Source organism: Limulus polyphemus, unplaced genomic scaffold (assembly GCF_000517525.1).
Source record: "Limulus polyphemus unplaced genomic scaffold, Limulus_polyphemus-2.1.2 Scaffold1538, whole genome shotgun sequence".
Classification (NCBI taxonomy): Eukaryota; Metazoa; Arthropoda; class Merostomata; order Xiphosura; family Limulidae; genus Limulus; species Limulus polyphemus.
Genome location: NW_013667148.1, coordinates 221,343 through 244,865, shown reverse-complemented (window position 1 = coordinate 244,865; position 23,523 = coordinate 221,343). Strand labels below are relative to the sequence as shown.

Sequence of the window (23,523 nt, the reverse complement as noted above, 5' to 3'; positions counted from 1 at the left end):
CTGTTTCTTTTTGTAACATTTTGGTGTATTGTGTTAAACTGCCCCTTTCTAGCTGCACTAGAAGGGCATGTCACACTCCTAGTGGTGGAGGGTTGTTGCATGCTATAGCACAGCAATACCATGTGGAAATATGAGTTTAGGTGGGATCCTCAAGAGGGCAGCACAAAATTGAGGAAAGCTAATATTTGAGAGGAGGTAAGGTATTGTATTGAAATCATAAATTATTAGTTTATATAATTTTAGTTAGAACATGCTAAAACTAGTACCTTTCCTCAAATTATAAGTTCATTCTAATAGTTTTTAAATAACTTTGATGCTTGTAGATACATTATACCACCCAACAAAAATAACTACTATTAATTAAGAAAAAACTTCTAAAATGAAATCAGAAGTTTGAGAGCTAATTCTAGTTATTAAACAGGAAAAGCTAGCATAAAACTTACTTGCAATGTTGGTGCTTCAGTAGAAAGTGATGGCTGACCTATATTTTCTGTATGTTTCCCAAAGCCTCTCACAGTCTTGATGGGATTTAACTTGGCAAGCTGTGAGGTCATACTACTTAAGACTCTTGAACCAACATTAAGAAAATTCATTAGTTGACCTTCATCTACTTCGTTTTGAGGATGACCTTTACCAGAAGCCTGGAAAAATGGCAACTTGCTTTTTTTCCTTTCAAGCTTTCCTTCAAAGAAGGGGACATTTAATCCTTTCATACTCAATGCTACTCTGAAAGCCTCACAAATAGCCCTCAGTGATTCTGAAAGCCACAAAAAACATGACTAAGGACTGTTAACACTAACGAAAATTATTATACTGCTTAATATATCAATTTCTAAATGTATACAGTCAAAATATACTGTATATGAGTTTCGTTCTGAAACTCTCATATGAATGTTCAAAACATCTTTTACAATTGGAAATAAAAACAGTAAAAGTTTGTGTTTTTCTATGTATGTAAAGATAATTATGCTTTATAAGAATGATTCAAATATGTTAATACAACAGCATGTTACCATTCAACAGTGTAATACCACTACCTACACAATGTCAAATAATGTAAAAATGTAGTTCTGATACATGCTATTCCACTGTAGCTTTATATATTGGCTGTGGCTGACACATGGTTGATATCAATTAAAACAGTTGAGATAAGAGATATTCTGTAAGTGAAAAAATCACCTTGTACAAGATAGTTTACAAATGAAGTCTAACATGAAAAATCTTAGTTAAGTTGTTAATTTAAGGTACACAAAGAAACAATTTTGTTACAAAACATAGTTAACAGATGACAGTGTGAAAATTTTGAAGTACAAGTTTATACCAGTGGAAAACATGACATTTATAATATATATTTATGGAAACAACTCATAATAGTTTCACAAATAGAAACAGAATTCTAACTAAGCTTCACATATGGTTTTATTTTCCTAAAAGTTCCAAAAAATATGGTAATTTTTATATACAATTTTAGTTATTTCATTGAAGTATGTAAATAAGTTAAAAGATTTCTCCACTTACCAATAGCATCTTCATCACTCCTGATAGGTACAGCCATGTTATTGAAAAAACAAGTTTTTGGCATACGAAACATGTGAAAATAGCCTGACTGACCAGAAACAGAGTAGCAGAACCGTATACAGTAGTGTCTAGACTTGAAAATTGATGGTTCGGGGCCTAAAATTGGGTTGTAAAGACAATGCTTCAATAACCTCAGAGTATTTCAAGTGAAAAAACATATACGTATTATAGCAAATACAGAATAAAGTGTAACAAAGCAACTATATGATACACAGGAGTGGCTAGCAGAATTCATCTGTTTTTCTGATAAACTTAACACAAGATGATACAATGACCTGAAAATGTCAAAAAGTTATTTCATAAATTTTTAATATTTCTTAAAAATGATATAACAAAACAGCATTACATTCATAATTGGACATATACATAATTTTTAGAGCTAAATAAAATATTTAGTTTCCATTGTAATGATCTGAGGAACATTAGTAACAATAACATACAACTTCTTTGTGTCTTGAAAAGGTTTCTATGATATGTTTTACAATGTCAAGTTTTATGTAATGACAGGTGGCAGAAGCTCTAATAATATTATGGAACATGATTAGTTACACATTAAAACAGCCCTAATTCAGAGCAAAAAAACCATGTATATCTTTTTCATTAAAAGATGTTTCATGTTAAGGTTAACTGCTAACAGAAATAGATTTCATAGTGTTTTTGAGAGTTTTATTTACATTAGCTTAATATTTTTAAACTGCATCTGTTATTATCACAATATATCTTACTAACTTCTAATTCATGTAAGTTATAACATTTCTATGCTCATAAAAATATTTGATTCCCTCAAAGTATGCTGACTACACTGTATTTATATGCCTGAGTTCAATAACTTTACAACTAAAATATTTATCTTTTCAAGGCTTTGAGACTTACATTTGATCAAGTTCACTTATGCAGATAAAAACTTTGAAGTGTTTACCTTACATTCAATAAGGTGAATATTTGCCAGCTACAGATATTTTCTTGTTTTATATTATACTCTTATATTACAATGATCATTTACATAAACTTGACTCAATGTGTTGCATGATGTTACATATTCTGTAGCAAATACTGAAAAGATGCATGTTATCAAAATAATAATGAAAACTAACAATGTAATAAACTCTTTGGTGCCATAATGAACTAAATTTAAAGTATAAATTGCAGAAGCATATATAAATGTAGTATCCTTCAATCTTTCATATTAAATACAAAAGCAATGCACACTTAGTGTCAATCCACTACACATAAACTACAACTTACAAAACTACTACTTCCATCACATCTAAAATACTATTGAAACACAATTCTAGAACAACTTTCTTACCATTACATCAAAACTACATGTGTTATTTACAATATCACTGCAGAGTAGTTCTTCCATTACAGTTACAACAGCACTGAAAGTTCATTGTTTTTCTATTCATAGCTGGCCTTAGTGTGTAGGCAAATTGGGAATTTACATAAGGCAGTAAGAAAATCAGAAATAATATGAAAATTCAAGTAACAGAAAATTAAAGTCTGAACAAAGGGGGAAAAACAAGTCAAAGAAAGGGAAGAATAAACAATCGAGAAAGTAAGATGTGAGAGTACAGTATAAATGTTACACTGAAATCTGTGTTGAGGGATTTCAAGGCAGTGAAAAAATGTGAACATGTGAAAGACACCATTGAAAAAAATATAGGTTAACAGTGAGAAATAACAGAGTGCTGCTAGTGGATTTTTTTGTCAGATAAGGCATTATTTAAACTAGAACAAAAAAAGGAAACAGTAAAAAACTCTTTCACAATGAAATGAGTAATGATAGCCATGCCATTAAACTTTTAAGAAATTCTATGCAGTGGCCAAATGATATAAGAGATGACTTCAAACAACTACATGTACTAAAATGATCACTGATAATCAGATTTTTTTCATTCTCACAGTGGAAATACATAGCAAAATTGCATGAAACTTAGTAAAAAGTTACTAAGTAGTATCTAGTTTTTGATCTAGTATTTCCATCACGTTTTTAGGTTGAAAAATTTCTTCACTTTTGTTGTGAGACAACATTTTGAAAAAAATATTAAAAACACTTACTTTCATCTTAAAAGTTAAATTTTTAAAATTTCTTTTGATAGTTGATTTTGCTACCTTTGTCATTTATGTATCAATTTTTGGTCAAGATAAATTTTTATCTAATAAATATTTTTTTTTCTATTGTAATATCAGTTATTCTTATTTATATTTGTATTGTCTGAATACAATAAACTTAATAATAATAATATTCAATACTTAAAATTTAAGGAAATGAAATATTTATCCATAACTATCATACTTGATGAACTGAACTTAGTTTACCTTTAGTCTTGTCATAAAGAAATTTTCTGTAGCTTTCAAACATATATAATTTGGCATAAAATTATTTTCAGGACTGAAAAGAATGTCTAAAGAAAATATTAAAAAAATCCCAAATCTGTGATTTGTTCTTAAGTCAAGGCCAGCCAACCCAAGCTGCCCAAATTTGATGAACAGAAAGATGACATGGATGCTTTCCTGAAGAGATATGAAAGATTTGACCAAAGTCAGAACTGGGTCAAAGGTGACTGGGCAGTCTGTCTCAGCCCCCTTTTCACAGGAAAAGGCCTACAAGTATATGCAAGCATGATGTCAGAAGATGTCATGGACTATGACAAGTTAATAGTAGCCTTGCTGAAATGCTATGAACTTACAGAAGAAGGTTTTCGTCGGAAGTTCAGAGAAGTCAAACCTGACACTGGAGAAACTGTATTTCAGTTTGTGGCATGTCTATGGCAATACTTCACAACATGGACTGAAATGGCCAAGTGTGAAAATAGTTTTGAGGGACTACCAGATCTACTAATATGTGGACAAGATGATCAAGCTGAAAGAACTGTATATGGAAGCCCACGGAGGGAGTATAACTGGCAAGTCCAAGAATAACCAATTAAAGTCAAAACCAGTGATGGCTAACCTGAAGCAGGAGTCCATCAAAGATGCTATATATGTTATAAAATAGGGTACATTGCAAAGGAGTGCAAGACAGACACCAACAAGCAACAGCAGAAATCTCAACATAAAGCAGCTGAAGCTACCTACAAAGATGGTGCTGGCAAAAACAACAACAAACCACAACATGCCAGTAGGTGAAGGTGCAGCAGTGAGAACCAGTCTAGTATCTGATAACCAGATGACAGGCAAGGTAGATCTGTGTGTGCTGATTGATGGAACAGTGAGAAAGTTTCTCATAGCAAGAATAAAGCTGGACCTTCCATATTATGTGGGAAGCCTTGATTCCATGTGTATGAAGGCATACATCTATAACTTGGTGATTGGAAATATACCAGACAGTAGATGTTTGGAGGAATCAGACAGAAAGAAGGGGGATGAAGAATTTGTAGTCACCACTAGAGCTCAAAAATGAAGAGCAAGCAAGACATCAAGCCCCTGCAAGTATCAAAAGGCAACATCTTGAATGTACGTCTGCAGGAATTGAAGGAAGCACAGAAGAAAGACCCTTCACTGCAGAAACTTTGGGACAGTGTCTGGGAAAAAGTCAAGCACAAGACAAAGGGGAAAGAGACTTACAGAATAGAGGACCAGAAGAAACTGCTGTACTGATCTATCATGCCAATTATACTGGGGATGTTAATCAGATCATGGTACCAACAGAATAAAAGACTCAAGTTATGAAGCTGGTTCACAAGTCAACTGTGGGAGGACACCTAGGAGCAAAGAAGATGGTAGACAGAATCACCAGCAACTTTCATTGGCCCGGGGCCATCGGAGATGTGAGCAAATTTTTCAAGTCGTGAGATCTGCCAAAGGACAATAGCTAGAGGGAAGATAGCCAAGGTGCCACTGGGGAAGATGCCTCTCATAGAAGAGCCATTCAGCAGAGTAGCTGTAGACTTGATTGTACCACTAGCTCTTGTTTCTGACAAGGGCAACTGGTATGTGATGACAGTAGTTAATTATTGTACATGTTATCGAGAAGCTATAGCACTGCCAAAGATAGAGACAGAGAGAGTAACAGAAACCCTCCTGGAAGTGTTCTGCAGAGTGGGCTTTTTCAAAGAATCCCTGAGTGACAGAGGGACCCAGTTTACTTCAGAACTGATGCAAGAGGTGTGCAGACTCATCAGTACTAAGCAACTCTTTACAACCCAGTACAACCCTAGATATAATGGACTTTGTGAGAGAGTCAATGGAGTCTTAAAAAGCATGCTGAAAAAGATGTGCCAAGAGAGACCACATGACTGGGACAGGTACCTGCAGGCAGTATTATTTGCTTATCGAGAAGTCCCACAAGTAAGTACAGGATTTTCACCCTTCGAGTTACTGTATGGAAGAACAGTACAAGGTCTAATGCAGATATTGAAAGAGCTATGGACAGGAGAAGATGAGTCAGAAGTGAAGAACATATACCAGTATGTGTTAGACCTCTGAATCAACTAAAGGAGACCTGTCAACTCACTCAAGAGAGCTTGTATGCAGTTCAAGGCTGTCAAGAACTTCTATGACAAGAAGGCCAAGGGTTGACATTTCAAGGTTGGACAGAAGCTATTAGTTTTGCTACCTACAGGCAACAACAAACTCACCCTGCAGTGGAAAGAACCTTTGAAGTACAGGAAGTGGTCAACAGAATCGACTAAAAGGTGAAAGTGAATGGGACAACCAAGATCTACCATGCCAATCTGTTGAAGAGGTACTTCAAGAGGGAAGAAGACATAACGGGTACAGCTTTTGAGATACAGATGGATGTTGCAGGTGTGGCTGTCATAGACACAGAACCAGAAGATAGTGACTTTCTCATAGAAGATGAAGACCTACTAGACCTAAGACCACTGGGTGGAAATGAGACATACAAATATGTCAACATTAGTGAAGAACTGACTGGCAAGCAGAAGAAAGAGCTAAGAGATCTACTGTGCCAGTATGCAGATGTCTTCACAGATATACCAGGGAAGACAGACCTCATGCAACACAAGATCAAGACCACAACCAGGGATCTAATCAAAGTGAAGTCCCTATCCAATGCCCTATGTGATGGAAGCCCATGGAGGGAGTATAACTGGAGTATAAGTCCAAGAATAACCAGTTAAAGTTGAAATCAGTGATGGCTGACCAGAAGCAGGAGTCCATCAAAGGTGATAGGAGGTTAAGAGACAAATGGGAGAAGAGATGCTATATTTGTTATCAAATAGGGTACATTGCGAATGAGTGCAAGTCAGGCACCCACAAGGAACAGCAGAAATCTCAACATAAAACAGCTGGAGCTACCTACAAAGGACATTACGAGACCACAACCAGGGATCCAGTCAAAGTGAAGCCCTATCCAATACCCTATGCGATGAAAGACCTGATAAAGCAGCCTACTGTTAACTGGTGGTAATCATGATGAAGAGGGGTGAATCAAACCACTTCTGCATAGACTTCTGAAAACTGAAACTTGTGACAAAGTTTGACTCTGAACAACCCAGAGACTATCATGGCAAAACTAGACAGGCAAGTTCTTTTCAAAGATCGACTTCAGTAAAGATTATTGGCAGACTGGTTACTGGAGATAGGATTTAAAGTGAAGTCAGCTTTTGTGACACCAGACTAATGCTACCAGTTTAATAAGATGCCCTTTGGGTTAGTAGTACTCAGAAGTAACATTCAACTGCAAGATGAAGAAGATGCAACACAACAATACCAACACTGAGCATTATACAGATGACACTCTGACACACACACAGCCAGATGAGAACACCATCTGAAGAAACTCAGAGCTGTTCAGATGAGTGAGAGCAGCAGGTCTGACCTTCTGACCATCTAAGTGCTACATTGGCTATCCTATGCTGGAGTTTGTTGGACATAAGGTGGGCAACTGACAGATAGCCATGGTAGAGAAGAAGCTAACTCACATACAAGATGCACCAGAACTGATGATTAAGCAGGTTATATAGATCCTTCGTTGGGTTAGTGGGATACTACAGGAAGTTTATCCCAAACTGCACTGAAGTTGCTGCACTATTGACTGACCTGACCAAGAAAGGCCTACCCAACAATGTGAAGTGGGAAAAATCACAGCAGATGGCAATCCAAAAGTTAAAGAACATGTTGGAAAGTTTGCCAATCGTTAGAATGCCAGACTTCAACAAAATGTTCATAATTCAAGCTGATGCTTCAGACATTGGAATTGGAGCAGTGCTCCTACAAGAACATGAAGAAAGATTGTTTCTGGTAATATATGCAAGTAAAACACTGTTGAGTAGTGATAAGAACTACTCTGTGATCAAACAAGAGTATCTAGCCATCATACTTGCCATCTGGAAGCTCCAGAACTACCTATATGGGAAAGAGTTCATCATCAAAATGGCCAATCAACTACTTGTATAAATCCAGAGGTGCAAAATCGACAATGTGAGGATCACGAGGTGAGCCTTGTACCTCTAGAAATACAGGTTCTACATTGAAGCCATCAAGGGGACTGCAAATGTTGGTGCAGACTGTATGAGTAGACTTTGTGTATGAACTGAAATCAGTCTTTGTATATAGTGTAAAAAAAATATTATAAATATTGTTCTTGAAGAGGGGCTTATTGTTAGATATACACTACTGTTAATTTTAAGTTTAACTCTTTCAACATGGGCTCGGTCAATTTGACTAACCATGAGACCTCTTTGTACTCATTTAAAGTCTTTATAAATTTAATACTTCTAACTTTCAGTATATTGTGTATATCTTCACACAATTTGGCAGTGTTTCAGTTAATATTATAAGTCTTTCATATACAAAAAATCATCTTTTAGTGAAGTATTTTTAATAAAATAAAATAAAGATTTGTCCATGAATATATTGAGTATTTGTTTTAAAGATTCCATGTGCAAATTAATTTTCCTGTCAAAAATCTCAAATTTCCTTTGTGTAATCCCTAAAACCTCCTAAATGCATTTCAAACTTTTTTTGAGTAAAACTTTATAGTTTATCTCTTATTTTCTCTACCCTATCTGAAAATGGGATCAGTCAATTTGACCAACCTCGTAACCACCAAAAAAAATTGAAATAAATCTAAATTACCTTTTTCTTCTTTCTAGAATGATTTCAAGTTGTAACATGAAACAACATTAGTTTATCCTAAGTAGCTCTACGTTCTTAACAGTATACATCTATTTATAATTAAATTTTATTGTTTTATTGCTCTTTGAAAGTGTCTAACTACTATTCACGCCATTATAAGTTGTAAATCACTTGCGGAATGTGTAGCTCATGTTATGCTAACGAATTATATTACCCACAAGCTGCTCGTGTGTGTGCCTTGTGAAACATTTTTATTATAGTATTATTATTATTTATTTTACCTAATATAATCTCAACTAACCTAAAAGGATCCCTATTTTTACATTTTAGTTACTTTTATAATTATACATAAAGAATAAACATGAAAAACAAGAAATAAAATACAAAACCATTCTTGTTTTTTCTTCATGTCGATTGTTAAGAGAGTTAACCCTAATTTTCTTATACTAATGGTAGTAATGCACTTAATAATATAGACTAATAACATGCAAAAAGTAGACAAATTCCCTTACCTCTCAAAATTTTTCTGGCTTTCTAACTATGTGACAAGAACCATTACAAATTCATCCAAGCTAGTCATTAACTTTCTTATGGGAACAACGTTGTTACTCTGAGTGAAATTGTCATTTAACTGTTCAGAACATAACGTTATACAATACGTAATTTTATAGATGAAAACCCTGACTTTCTATTGGTTATAGGTAATGTATAATTAAATGTAAGAGCGATTTCTGAAAGAGAGGATGTGACAGGTAGGTGTGGCAGGAGGGGTCTGATTTTCTAATTGATAGATCTGTAACCAGACAAAATTGAAGACTATAAAAATTATGGTTTGTATAAGCAATGACGATTTTATAGAGAGTAATTTACGTTTAATTTCATACTTTTTCAAGGAATGGTGGATAAAATAGGGAAGCTGACATGCTAATAGAAAATGTGTCACGTAGAGGAAATTCAAGATTTTTTAAATATTGCCTTGTAGAATTAAGAACTTAAAATTTATAGACTATTAAAATATGGATTATTTGCTAAGATTTTATTCTTTTCCAATTGGTATAACATAAACAAAAGTAATTTAATAAAATTTTGAATGTAAGACACTAAAACCTTATGTCATGCAAAGTAAAGGATGCCTGTGGTGTATTATTTAGCTTATATTGTGCAAGCATTAAAGTAAGTTATTTTTAAAACAATAGTTATGGCAAGTTTGCTTACTTAACTGTTTACAAATCATTTGTTCTGTAGTTCAATTTGTGAACTGACGTCACCTTACTGAAATCTTATGTATTTTGCTCATTGGTTTAAGTGAGTGTTGTTACATCACAGTATCTCGTAGTTTGTAGAAAGTTCTAGACTTTGGTTGGGCAATGTATATATAAAGGCGACCAAGTTGGTGCAAGTTAACTTAGTGAATGTGAAACTAAGACAAAGTTAGTCAGAAATATAGATATAGAGTGTGTTTTTAAGTTTAGCCATAAAGAGTGTATAGTGGCGACTTTTAAAGTGTCATAATCGAAGATTGCATTGTAGTAAACAGAGTAGAGAAAAGTAATTCATCATGCCAATTGGGTTCTAAAGTAACTGAATGAGCCTATGTGGATTTTGCAAGTAAAAGAAAATTATTTAAAGCTCTGTATACAAATGTGGTAACCCACGAGGTAAAGTAAGTGAACTTATCACTAATTATATTGTGACAACAGAGTAGAGTAGAATAATTTGTCTTGTCAAAGGGTGTTTTAAATTAATTGAACCCACCTGTGTAGACTTTGCTGAAAAAGACAATTATTTAAAGTTCTGGATACAACTGTGGTAACCCACAAGGTAAAGTAAGTGAACTTATCACTAATTATATTGTGACAACAGAGTAGAGTAGAATAATTTGTCTTGTTAAAGGGTGTTTTAAATTAATTGAACCCACCTGTGTAGACTTTGATGAAAAAGACAATTATTTAAAGTTCTGGACGCAACTGTGATAACCCATAGTGTAACGAATTTTTGCACATATGTTTGACTTGCTTTGAATATATTATTTTAAAACATGGATTATTTGCTGTCTGTTTATTGTTCAAATTGTTTGTCAACAAGTCACAGACACCTACTGTAAAGAATCCTGGCCCATCGATACATACAATAAAACCTGACAGTTAACAAATTAGAAACTCGAATTTGAAATATAGGCAAGCTAGAATATAGAATAAGAACTTCCAATTTCTTTGACTTGCTCAGACGTGAATATATTTAGCCAATCTAGCAGAGTGACTCCTCCCACTACTCCATTCTTTTGAAACTTCTTGTATAATCCCACCTACTTCTTCTGAGAAAGAACAGTTTCCTATGTATGTAAATCTGACAGTCATTTCTAAATAGCTTAAAGGAGAATATCATAATTTCATCAAAACTATTGAAATGCAATGACTAAGTTGTTGCTCTGAACAGATATGAGATTTTTTAAAGTTATAGCTTGTTTAGAAACTCAAATAAATTACAGGGGTTTTTTGTGCACTAATATTTTAATTTGATAATTATTTTGTTTTCTAAGATTTATATTTGAAGCCTACAAAAATTAATATCTCTTTACTTTCCACTTGGAAGAATAAATGAGGCTTAGCATGTATGACACATGAGCACAACATCTCATACTACTGTAAGTACTCAAAATCTTAGTTTTTTGAAGTATTTTTTATTTATTCTTCTATGTTTTAATAAAAATAACTAAAATTTAAGCAGTTGTGAATAAATAGTATTTATTGGTTGATGAATAAGTTTGCTGAAAGGGAAATAAGATTGTATAACCATGCATTCAAATAATATCTTTGTATGCCTATATGGTCAACTTCATTTTATTTCTGATTTTACAATTTTTCTTTTCATTATACCTTGATTATTTGTCTACTGGCTCAAGAATCAAATATAGTGTTAGGGTAAAGGTGATAACAGATAAAATATAAAGTTTTATATTTATTTAAGAGATTTTGGAGGTTACACAAATGAAATTTGAGATTTTTGAGACAAATAAAAGTATTTTTAATCTTAATTTAAAATTCACTTTGCAGTCAGACTAGTGAAAATAAGATTTGATATATTCACAAAATCTTTAGTAAAAATACTTCCTTAAAAAAAATTAATTTTTTGTGTACAAATAACATGTAATGTTTACTAAATGTCTGCCAATTTTTGTGAAGAAACACATACTGTATTAAAAGTTATAGTGTGGAAACTAACAAGAACAAAGTGGTTACAAGGTTGGTCAAATTGACTGACCCCATGTTGTGTGAGTTAATACTAAATGTACACATTGTACCATGTAGTATATCTTATTTCCTCACCATCCCTACATTTTTCCACCCTAGGTAAATGACTACTTTGCCTACCTACTTAGACTGGCTCTGTTTCCATAACATCTAAGCTACCATACTTACAACAGTACTGCATATCAAAGATCTTTTTATTATGCCTAAACTACTACCTAAAGCAGTAATACATGTCCAGCAACCTTTCCTGATATTCAAATTTCTACTTAGATTAACAGTGCAGAGACAGTTACTTTTTGTTAGATCTAAAGTACTATTTACAGTATCCTTCCACAACATCTAAAGTAGCATTTACAACAGGAGTGCAGACCTGAAATCCTTCCATAACATCTAGTCTACTATTTACAACAACACTGCAGTTCTTATGTCCTTCCATTACATTCAATATACTGCTTACAAAAGTACTGTAGGCTCAGTGTTTTCCACCTCTTTTTGTTTCTATACATGAATCTGTCAACTTGTAAAACCCTCTTTCAAGAAACTTACCAAACTCAATATTTTCAAGATCTTCTAACAGCACTTGCTGATACTTCATAATTCTGTCAAGCTGATTATCATACCTATTTTCATAAAATAGAAAGCCATGTTATAAAGGAGTAAAAATTTAGTAAGTTTAACAAAGAAAATATAAGTTTTTTTTTTAAAGTGGCTCAACTTACATAAGAATTATTTTGTTCATTTACATACAACTTATCATATTTATTTTCTAACCCATTAATAATCAGTACCTGCAGCTTCTATTTGATGCATGGTTAAATTTAATTTAAAATACAGAATTTTAGGTGCAAGTAGATTAATGCCACTACAAGTATAATTTTCAAGCAGGATAAGATCTGAGATGTAGGGCTTGCTTACTCCTTTTCCAGAACTTTATGTTCTAAGTACACAAATACCACATGACTGAAAAATCACACATATGCAAAGTACAGTTTCTTGCTCCTTCAACAATTCATCTTGGCTAATTTTGAGACTATCAAGCATCACTTATGCCATATCTAATATTTAACTTGAAATTGTTTTCTTTTGTGTTGCTTCAAGTAGTTTTTCATTGGATTTTATTAATACACATATATATTCTCAACTAAAGATTTTACCTCATCCTTCTGTAAAGAGATGCCTTCCTCCTACCTACCTCACATGCACAGGGAGTGACTTAAAACAATTGTTATTTGTGTAGCATGGCATACCTCTATTGACATTTTAAACTGGACACAAGCCTGCTGAACACATTTAAGTACTGCTTTTGTCACTGGAACATTTCTGGTTTAGTACCACTAAATCTCAGTGTCCTGCACAATTCAATGTAGTCTTCCCGATAGCTTTCCCTCAAGTGAATGTAATTTTATTTCATTATTTCTATCCCTGCATCAGTTGCTTCATTCCTCAATTCAAATCCCTCTACTATTCAAGTATACCGAGCCTTTTCTACTTAATAGTATCAGCCTCTCTCTCAGGAACCAGTTTTATCCAACTCATGTGCTATGTTCGAAACTGAAGAAGGATGACTGGCTAGTCTTTACTGTTCTTTTGAAGACTGACCTGCCATTATTGAACAGCAATCTGTTTGTGTTTCTGCTGAGGCTATGACTGACTGCTTGCAATGTTCACATGGCTTTAGCTACTGTATCTGAATACTTCAACATTTTCAGGGTTTTCACAGAGAAATTTATACAAAATTCCCTGACCAATAAATTCAAATCATACTGACAAAAATTAAGATATTATTTTTCATCTAGATCAATATTTGAGATTAAAACATAGTTTAAGCTGAATAAATGTTAAAAAGTACACTTACGCACATGTTCGAATGACAAGGAATAAAAATTGAAGTTGGCCTCAACATACCTCTCCTTACAGCTTACCCAAACCACCTTTACATTATTTTGTAAATACAACATAGTTTCAATTTTACTATTTAAAAAATACCAATTGCTGGATGTAGTATTATATTCAACTTTGTGTTTGATATTATGTACTACAAAAAACATATTTTGAATTTGACTGTTTTCTGATGTCATATTAATCAATAAAACATTTCTGGAGAACTTCATAAATTTTCCAAACTTTCTGTTGGTTTATTGTAGTCTTTCCTTGACAGATTAAAATTTGAGTTTAGTATCAACAGTAAATGTCACAGTGAAATAAGTTTGAAAATGGCAAAGAGACAATTTATTACAATCATATTATGCTGTACAACAGTGGGTAATGCTAAAGTGTCAAGATGAGTATCAGCCTGAATACAAAGAAGAAAGAAAACATTTGAAATAAAAAGTGGTTTTTCCAGAATCAAGTACTGTCAAAATATTCTGGTTAAAGCACAAGTTACTCACTGATACATATTAGCTAACTTATTATCTTCATATATTTGTATTACCAAACATAGTGTACAAACCCAAGAGTTTTCCAAAAAGGCCTTTCTTTCTCAAATCACTTTCACTAGCAACTCTCTTCTTCTATTCGTCATCGAGATATAGCCAATAACTCATCCTTGCATCTAAACATCTTCTTTGTGATAGGTATATCAGTCAACTCACATCCTGTTTCTTCCAACCCATCATATATCTTTCTATATGAACAAAGGCATTTCCTTACTCATACTGTCAGCCAAAGTGTCATTCTATTGATGACTGACAATGATACAAGATCAACAGCATTTTGGTGTCATTCAAGAGTTTCTTGAAGGACTCTTTTGGCCCCATAATGTCATAATTAAAATCATCAAGCCTGTCCTTTCTATGGTTGTAGTTTTGAACTCTTCTGAACAAAAGTCTTACACTTCTCTTAGCATTAGTTTAAACTCCTGGAGTACATCTTCACACTTGCCTGCTGATAACCATCTGTATTAAAAAAGCTTCTGCAAGATCATTTCCAATTTTGCACTTGCTTTCTGTGGATTTTTAACAATAAACCTTAGGTCCAAATTATTTCAGAAGACATCTCTCCAACAGTTTCTCAGCCAACCTTTGTAGAAAATCAATGTACTCTTTCTCAAACTTTAATACTTACAGTTGGCTGCCTATTCTTAGGCAATTTCTGGGTTTTGCATAAAATACTTGACATTTGGCAGATTTGAATGGTCCTTTCAAATACAGATACATCCCCTAGCCACCTTGTGCTACAAAACTTCAAAGTAAATTGTGCATTCTCCTCACTAACAGCTTCTCTTCTAGCAGGATAATCATAGAATCACAGCAGAGGGACATCATTACACTGTCTAGCTTTCACCCAATCCTACTTGAAGTCTCCATGTATGACATGCAATTTACAGAACTCCACATTGGATAAACACTGGAATGTCAGGAAGCACTGGAATGTCCTTCTTGATAAGCATCAAATAATTTCCTGTTAGTACATGGCTCATTCCTTGAAACTTGCAAAAGGTTGTCAACTTTTAGTTTTCAAAGTCCTATATTATACTTTCCAAGCAAATTTTCAGATTTTGTGTGTCCAAGAAATACCGAGTCAAAATATCTGTTTACAGCTTTGTTCTTTTGTCTGTCCTAGAAGTGCAGCAACAAGTTCATTTGCTCTTCCTGTAAAACTTTATTTAGTGACTAATCAAATTATACAACAAAAATTGTCACTGGTTGTTGAATTTTGATTATTAAACTTTTCTTGAAATAAATGCTGAATCCTAAACAGATCAGACAAAAGCATTTTGTTGCACCACAAGGAAGTCTCTGTGCTATATTGCTTTCATAAAATATTTTCTCTAAGCAGTTAATCAGTCTTTGAACTATAGGAGTAAAGAATAGTTTTATTGCCCATAAAATTTCTGCTGTTAAAACCTTGTCTTTTAAAATAAAATCTGAAATGAGTATAACCCCTTATTCTGATTGCTATGGCAACTGTGCTGGTGGTGGTACAACCAACTGATCTTTTTCAACCTCCATCTCACCTCTGGCTTCTTCCAAAAAGCAGTTAAGGGTCAAGCTTCTTGTTTAATTCTAGCACTTAATTGTACTTTGATCTTATGCATTTTTCCTGTGCATGGTTCATAAGTTAACATTTTCTTAAACTGAAAATGTATTTGAGGTACGTACTTTCCTCCTCTCAAACAAACTATCTCAATCCTTGAGCATTGCTAAAAAAAATTTTGTCAGTGCACCAGTCTTTATACCCATCAGTTTTGTGCCATTTCTGAACATGTACATATTCTGGCTATTGAATTTTGCTCATCACACCTTTCTTGAAATAAATGTTGAATCCAGCACAGATAGCACCCTCTGCTATTCCCCCTCAATCCTCACTTTTGAGAATTGGCAGGTATTAATATAAAAACACTGGCAGTGGGAAGAAAGGGTGGGAAGTATGTGAGGGGAGAGAAGGACCTAGAATCCCCCACTGCAAAGGTGGAGGGGTTGGTTTAGTCATACTAATATCAAACAAGCAGAAAGCGACTACTTAGAATGAACAGGTGTGCTATGAGGTGAAAATGAAATACACAAGTGGGGTACCACACTACTTCTGAAACACATATGCTCTTTGCCCCAGAAACAGGAAAGTAACACAATCTAGGCAGAATGGACAAACAGGCACAATTGAATGTGGGAAAAATACTTACAGCACTGGACAAGTTATGGTAGTGCTGGGTGTTCCATTTGTCACAGGATTGTGTCTGATGTTATACAAGTGTAAAACATGGAATAACACATGTGGCTAGAGCATGAGGACCGCATGATTAAAGAAATTGTCTAGAGTGGCCCATTTGGGTAAAAACGTCCAGGGGAACTCCAGAAAGGATATTTGTTTTTGTCAATTGATGAAGTTATTCTGTCAAGTGAGGTCCACCTTGGCAAAACATCCAGGGGAACACCTTAAAATATATTAAGGTATTTTGTCTAGTGCGGTCCACCTGAGCAAAAACATCCAGAGGAAACGTACCTTAATTCATTATGTTATTTTGTCGGGTGCAGTCTGCCTGGGCAAAAACATCCAGGAAAAGTGCCTAGTAGAACTGATTAACTGATTTTGTCAAGAGCGGTCCACCCAGGCCAAAACATCCAGTGAAAATACCTTTTATAATTGACTAAGATATTTTGTCAAGTGCTATTCACCCAGGCAAAAACATCCAGGGGGAAATGCATGATCAATTCAATAAGTTACTTTGTCGAGAAGCAGTTTAACCAGCATTACCTTTTTCTCACTGAGTGGATAATCATGAGTATTGTAAAGTAAATATCAAAACTCATTCAGGAGGAAGCCTCCATGGTCCACCACCCCAGCGACTGTGTATTGGGAGTGGTAAGGACTCCCATGCTCCATTAGAAGAAGGGGGGGATGCAGTAGGGAGTCCAGAGGAATGTCACACCAGAGACTGTGCAATGGGTGTCTGCGATTCCATATTCTGAAAAGTAGACCAACCTCAATTTATGTAATCAGTTGGGCAGAAATCCCCTTGTGCTTTACTCATGAAGTCCATGAGTGACAGTTCACTATAGGTTGAACACACACCACTGGGCAAGCAGCCAGTCATCTTACAGAAACACTACATCTGTACAGTAAGCATTATATAATTACTCTAAACTAGTGCAGGTTTGAGGCAAAGCATACCTGATCAAGCAAAACCTGCCACAAGGTGAGATCCATAAAGTAGATGATACAATTAGGGAAGCTGAAAAGAAAACATAAAAGAAAGGAAGTGATCAGACTTACCTCAAGCAAAGGTGAACTGACATGTGTAGAATCGCCATGGGAGGGAGGTCGATGACATCTACTAGAGCAAGGTCATGCAGATAATCAACAATTAATGTATCAGAAGTAGTACATATTCCAGTCTGAATGATCTCTTCCAAAGGATGTCAAATTGGTGCAACCAAGAACATAATGATGTGACAAATCTGATGAGATGAATGGTGTGGAGATGGTGACCTTCCATGGATAAAATCAAATGTACCAGCCTAATAAGTAAACAAACCCAACCAGTAAGCATGATAGGGGACAGAGCATGAAAAATGGAAGGGTTCCAGGGAATAAAAGGTCAGGAACATGAACCCCACAAAAAGGAGGCAGTACATATCACATATCTCCTTAAGGAGTGAATTGGACCAGGAAACCAATCAGGATCAGAATGGGAGGAAAGGTGGGAAAGTCAAACCACCTTAAACAGCAGCATAGGTCCTAGGAAATAATGACCCATAAGGATAGAGGATGACATAGGAGGAATGGTAAAGTATGCAAGTAAAATTAAAGGTATAAATATCTGAATGAAGATGACTGCAAGCAAGGAAAAGAAGGAAATAAGTCCTGAGGGAGAGTAGATAGATGGAAGAGAAAGACTAAGGTCTAAATAGCAGGCAAGAATGGGTTTAGTGGACAACATGAGAACCCAATAGGTAATTCAAAGAAATGGAATAAAAGGGAAAGGTAGAGTATCAGAACTCCAGCTGTGAACCTGACCCATGGTAATGAGAGCTTCCAAGGAAGCCCACATCACCAAAGAGATCAAACATCTCAAGCCATAAGGAAAGGTGAGGGACATGTGAACTGTTCGCTCCCAATCTGAAGATGAAGAGGAAAAGGCTGTGCCCAACTGAGGTTAGAAATAGTTCCACCTTGACATCCTGTAGGAGCAGAGGAGTGTGGTCTCTGAACTGTGAATGGGAGGAAGCAAGCAGGAGCCAGTCATCCCTAGAAGGAAGAGTGCAAAGACTCACTGAGTGTACATGTTGGGCAAGAGTTTGTACTCCCCAAGAAAACACTTTGAGAGATGAGGTTAGTCCGAATGGTAAGGCCCTGAACTGAAAACTTGAGTTAGAGCAGTAAATAATTATTGATGAAGTGGGCACTGTGGGTAGGAAACAGAATTGTAGATTATGAGGAGAAATTGGGTTTCTAGGATCACCAATGTAGGAACAGGAGCCAAAGCCCAGATCAGACCTATGAAGGGGAAATAAATGAACCTGTCAGTGATGTAACAAAGCATATATTTCAAGTCCCACAATGACAAAAAATTAGTATGATAAGGCACATATTCACAAAAAAATATTTGGATAGAAAAATAAATTATATATTACTAGTAGTAATGATATGTAACATATAAACTATCAAAATGTACCCAGTCAACAAAGGACTGATAAATATCAAATGGACAAACCGTCAAAATTTATCTAGTCCACAAGTATGTAATAAGAACGGACATGCTAACTGACGAAAATTACCTATAAAACACATTAATAATCAATATCTAAGTTACCAGTCACCAAAGGACATATAAATGAGTCCTACAGTGATGAAAATTAGGATGATAAGGCACATAGTTAACAATGATGAAAAAACATTATTCAAATAGAACAATGAAATATATGTTACTAGTAGTAATGATATGTAAGATACAAGCCATCTACACATACCTAGTTAACAAAGTACTTATAAATATGAAATGGACAAACCATCTAAATATACCTAGTCCACAAATGAATGTGTAAACTGAGAAAAATCACCTGAAAAACACATTAATAAACAATACCTAACCTACAATTCTTCTAAATTAATTTTGACAACAAAGGACATTTAATTAAGTCATACACTGATGAAAATAGGGATGAGAAGGCACATAGTGAAGAATGACGAGAAAAACAATTACTCAAATAGGACAATGAATTAGACGTTACTAGTAGTAATGCTATGTAACTGACAAACAATCTAAACATACCTCACTAAACTACTTATTAATAACAAATTATAAAACTCATGAAACTTGCTGAGTCTACAAATTATGTAATATTAACAAACATGCAAAAGACTAAATTTACCGAAAATATAAAGTAATAATCAACATATAATGTACAATTCATTGAAAGTAACCTAGGTGACAAATGACACGTAAATATTTAACTTACCAAAGTCTGAGCACTGATGATGTGAAAAACGTAACTTTACCATGAGTAAATAAGTGCAAAGCCACACAAATGGCATCTGAACGGGTATATCAACCAGGTGTATATGTTAAAAACTTACCACAGATCTTCTAGAAAGAAGAACATTTCTTCACCTAAGAGAATGATGTGGCAGCATGGCAACAGGTGGAAGGTGCCGGAAAAAGAGAGCCCAAAGTGTCTACTCATTGTTTATATTCTTCCTCAGAAATATATATGAATCAAGCTGATAAAGTTGAAATCGATTCCTGGGATGTTGTTACTTACATTAATTGCCAATTGATGATGTCAGAAAAACATGTAGATTCAAAAAGTCTTGATACAAAAACGATAAAAACCTTTCGAAAGCACTCGGGTTATAGAGTTTTTATAATTTTGAATTAATCGCCAATTCATATTACAATTTCCTGTAACAAGAAATAAATTCACAAAAAAATTGTTGAAACAACTGAATGCAAACACAGCAAAAGAAAACTGTTGACAAAAAATTAAATGGTAAAGAAGCACATTCATAAATGGTAGCCACATGTGAAAAACACACGTCTAACCAATGCTGTACCAATCGAGAAAGTAAGGATTGAGTGGAAATACCAAAGAGCTAGCTGCGTCAGTATAGATGGTGCAATACTATTGGTGGAGAGTAGTCACATGATATGTACATGTTCAGAAATAGTATGAAACTGATGGGTATAAAGACTGGTTCACTGGTGGCAAAATTTTTTTAGCAATGCTCAGAGAGCAAACAAGGATCGAGATAGCTTTGTTTGAGAGGAGGTAAGACTGTTTTGGAAATGTTCTTTTATCCATATTTCCTAGTTTAAAACTGTTCCCACATAATGTGTGATGTGCCCTTTGACCTTTCCGAACCATAAGGAAAGTTCAGAATCAGTCAGACAGTTTGCATTAACCTAGTCCAATTTCAAAAATCCCTGACTTTTCCATGACCTTGAAAAAATAAAAAAATCCCTGACCTGTGGGAACCCTGACTTTCTATTTTGCCTTCTACCATGGTGGACTTTTAACTGCTAATAAGGTTGTTAAGCCTAGAATAGGGATATATATTCACAGGTACTCCAATTACTTCAACTTCATTGTATTTTGGAAGGCTACTGCTGAAGCTCAATGTAACACAGTCAAGATAAAGAAAATCATGACTTAAAATATCTTCTAGTATCTCTTCTTCTACCACTTCTAAGAACATTTGGGACATGATACAAAAGCTGAATGCGAAGTGAATATCCATTTCCTTTCAATCTTGAATTCTGAAAGTTTCAACTCATTTGCTGGGAATTGCTAATTCTTGTAGAAATTATATTCTCAGTATTCTGGTTCCTCTAACTGTCTGGATTCCTGGTTATTAACACAAAGGTTAAGATACTTTCTCTAAGATTTTGGTCTTCTGGCCTGGAGGAATATAAATTATTCAAATAGTATACATTAGTCTGGCAACTGTTTTTTGTAACGTAACCAAAAATGATGATATATATGAGGCTTTAATATATCCCGTACAAAAAGTCTTTTGCAATACTTGAATCACATAAAAGTTTCATTAATTCTATCACAAGACAAAGATTTATAGCCTGTCTGCTCAACTTTAAATTTCCATAAAGTTTCAGGAAAAACAACTACACCTGAATGACAGTTTTCAGTAAAGAACTATTGATACTCCACCACTGCCATCATTACTTGAGCTTATACAGTTCTTTTGATATTAACATTTTGATGTGATATTTTTGTGAGTTTGCATGCTGTAAGACATTCTTAAACCTCTATTACTTCATGAAAAGTTTTTGTTGCACACCAGACAAAATCTTTCATTGTCACCCCCCCCCCTCCTCCAGAGCATTACTGCATATTTATGTTCAATTCTATCAGTTTTATTCATCTATTGGGATGGTAACTTGGTTTCTCATTTAGGCATCTTTTTTATTCACAAATCACAGTAATTTATATGATAATATAGGTTTGTCCTTTAAAGAAGGTCCGTAGTACATATTTCACATTACGAATGATATTTTAAATTGATAAACTGTAGCTCATACAACTATTTCCTTTTTATGCTTAACATATACATGTCATTATTCAAACATGTTACATTTAACATGCTTGTAACATAGGAATGCAGAAACTGGAAAGGCTACTAAGTCAGAATCTTCAATGTCAGACATTCACAAATGGGGTGTCAGGAAATGTTTCATCATTACATATAGCTTTGGAATAAAAATATAGGAGGAGGCACCTCAAATTATAAATTATATAGAAGAAATTAAAAAATATATGAAATACAGGAAAAATACCTGCATTAGAATAGTTTTTAGTTTAACATACTAAGCATAATCTGTGTATTCACAACTTTTCAAAATAGTATTAAACACTTACATTATTATTATATATACTACATATTTTGAGAAAAATACAGAGCAACTTCAACAAGTGGCAATTATTTTTATAACCAAAAACAGTACACAGTGAATTTAGCAACTAAACAGAATATAACATTTAAGATCAAATACAGTTAATTGACTATAATGCTAAGTACCAAAAAATGCAAAAGTTCCACAGGGGAAAAAAAAAAAGAGTATGTTTAAATGGTGTTTGAAGCACGAGTAATTTTAGAAAGATCAAAAATAAATGGTATACTGATAGTGTTTAATATCTTAAAGAGCAACTAATATAATCTATAATACTCAGTGGCGTACTTAAGGTATGGCACGTACCCTGGGTGCCACTTGAAAGGGGTCGCCACTGAGCAGTTTGTATTAAAGTCAGATAAGCCATGTTTGAATAGTGATAAAAGAATTTTCTTCAGATGTATGATCTGTCTTTGATTATCATGGGTGAGAAGCACTAGGATGGCTGGGTTTTTAAACCACTTATATAAATTATTAGGCAAAAATTCAGTGCTGGGACCAATATGACCACATACTTCACAGTACCTATGCTCAGTTCCAACTGGCAGTAAGACCATTTTCCTGCGCAAACTAGGGAGGTAGTACAGAATTTTGTGCAAAATCTATGAAATTTAATGTTCTTATCAAAAGTGACATTTCCTTATTTCAGAGCATTGTGTAAGAAGACCATGAAACATTTCTTCACGAAGAAGAAGGAAAGAGGAGCTGAAGGACGGAAGAGACGAAAGTTGGAGGCAGAGGAAGCCAAGAAGTTGAGTAAGTTGTTCATGCACTTCTTTGAAAAGCTCGGAACAAGTAGTTCAACATGTTCCATGGAGTCACCTGCACCAGCTACAAGTTTGTTAGAATCTGAAGGTGGATCAAGTACAAATGCATCACAAGCCGAGGAGAAAGTCAAATCAGATAAATTCGAGTATAATGAGATTAAGAGTGAGGCTGCCAGAAAGAAAGTGGATATGACAGGAGGGGAAGGCGATGGTGGTAGTGGTGGTGATGTTGAGTTTATTGAGGAGATTTTATCTGACGAGATTGAACCTGTCAACACTGAACCTAGTGAGCTGAATGGTGTCGAAGAGCTTTGAATTGTCATACCAGAAGTGATTGAACAGATGACATTGGACTTCTGAAGCTCGACAAGGATACTTGAAAAGCAATTCTGCCTGACACGTTGAGAACAGAAATAACAAAGCTGGGTTCCAAGTATTTCCAGAACAGTGAGGGGCCTTCCTACCAATAAATAACCACTCAATGAACAAAACTTGTTCAAGAGGAAATTGGTCATGGTGAGGAAGTGACTTG

General features: G+C 34.5%; 1 protein-coding gene across 1 annotated transcript in view; it reads right to left on the bottom strand.

The window, feature by feature from the left end:
* The window catches only part of LOC106464002 (phosphatidylinositide phosphatase SAC2-like), a 120,228-nt gene that overhangs the window by 8,745 nt on the left and 87,960 nt on the right, over window positions 1-23,523 (bottom strand). Inside the window, exons 14-16 of the mRNA XM_022391658.1 lie at window positions 12,423-12,496; window positions 1,519-1,674; window positions 444-757 (exon numbers count right to left, since the gene is read on the bottom strand). Of these exons, the coding sequence (XP_022247366.1) occupies window positions 444-757; window positions 1,519-1,674; window positions 12,423-12,496 (544 nt within the window). The remainder of the gene's footprint in view (window positions 1-443; window positions 758-1,518; window positions 1,675-12,422; window positions 12,497-23,523) is intronic.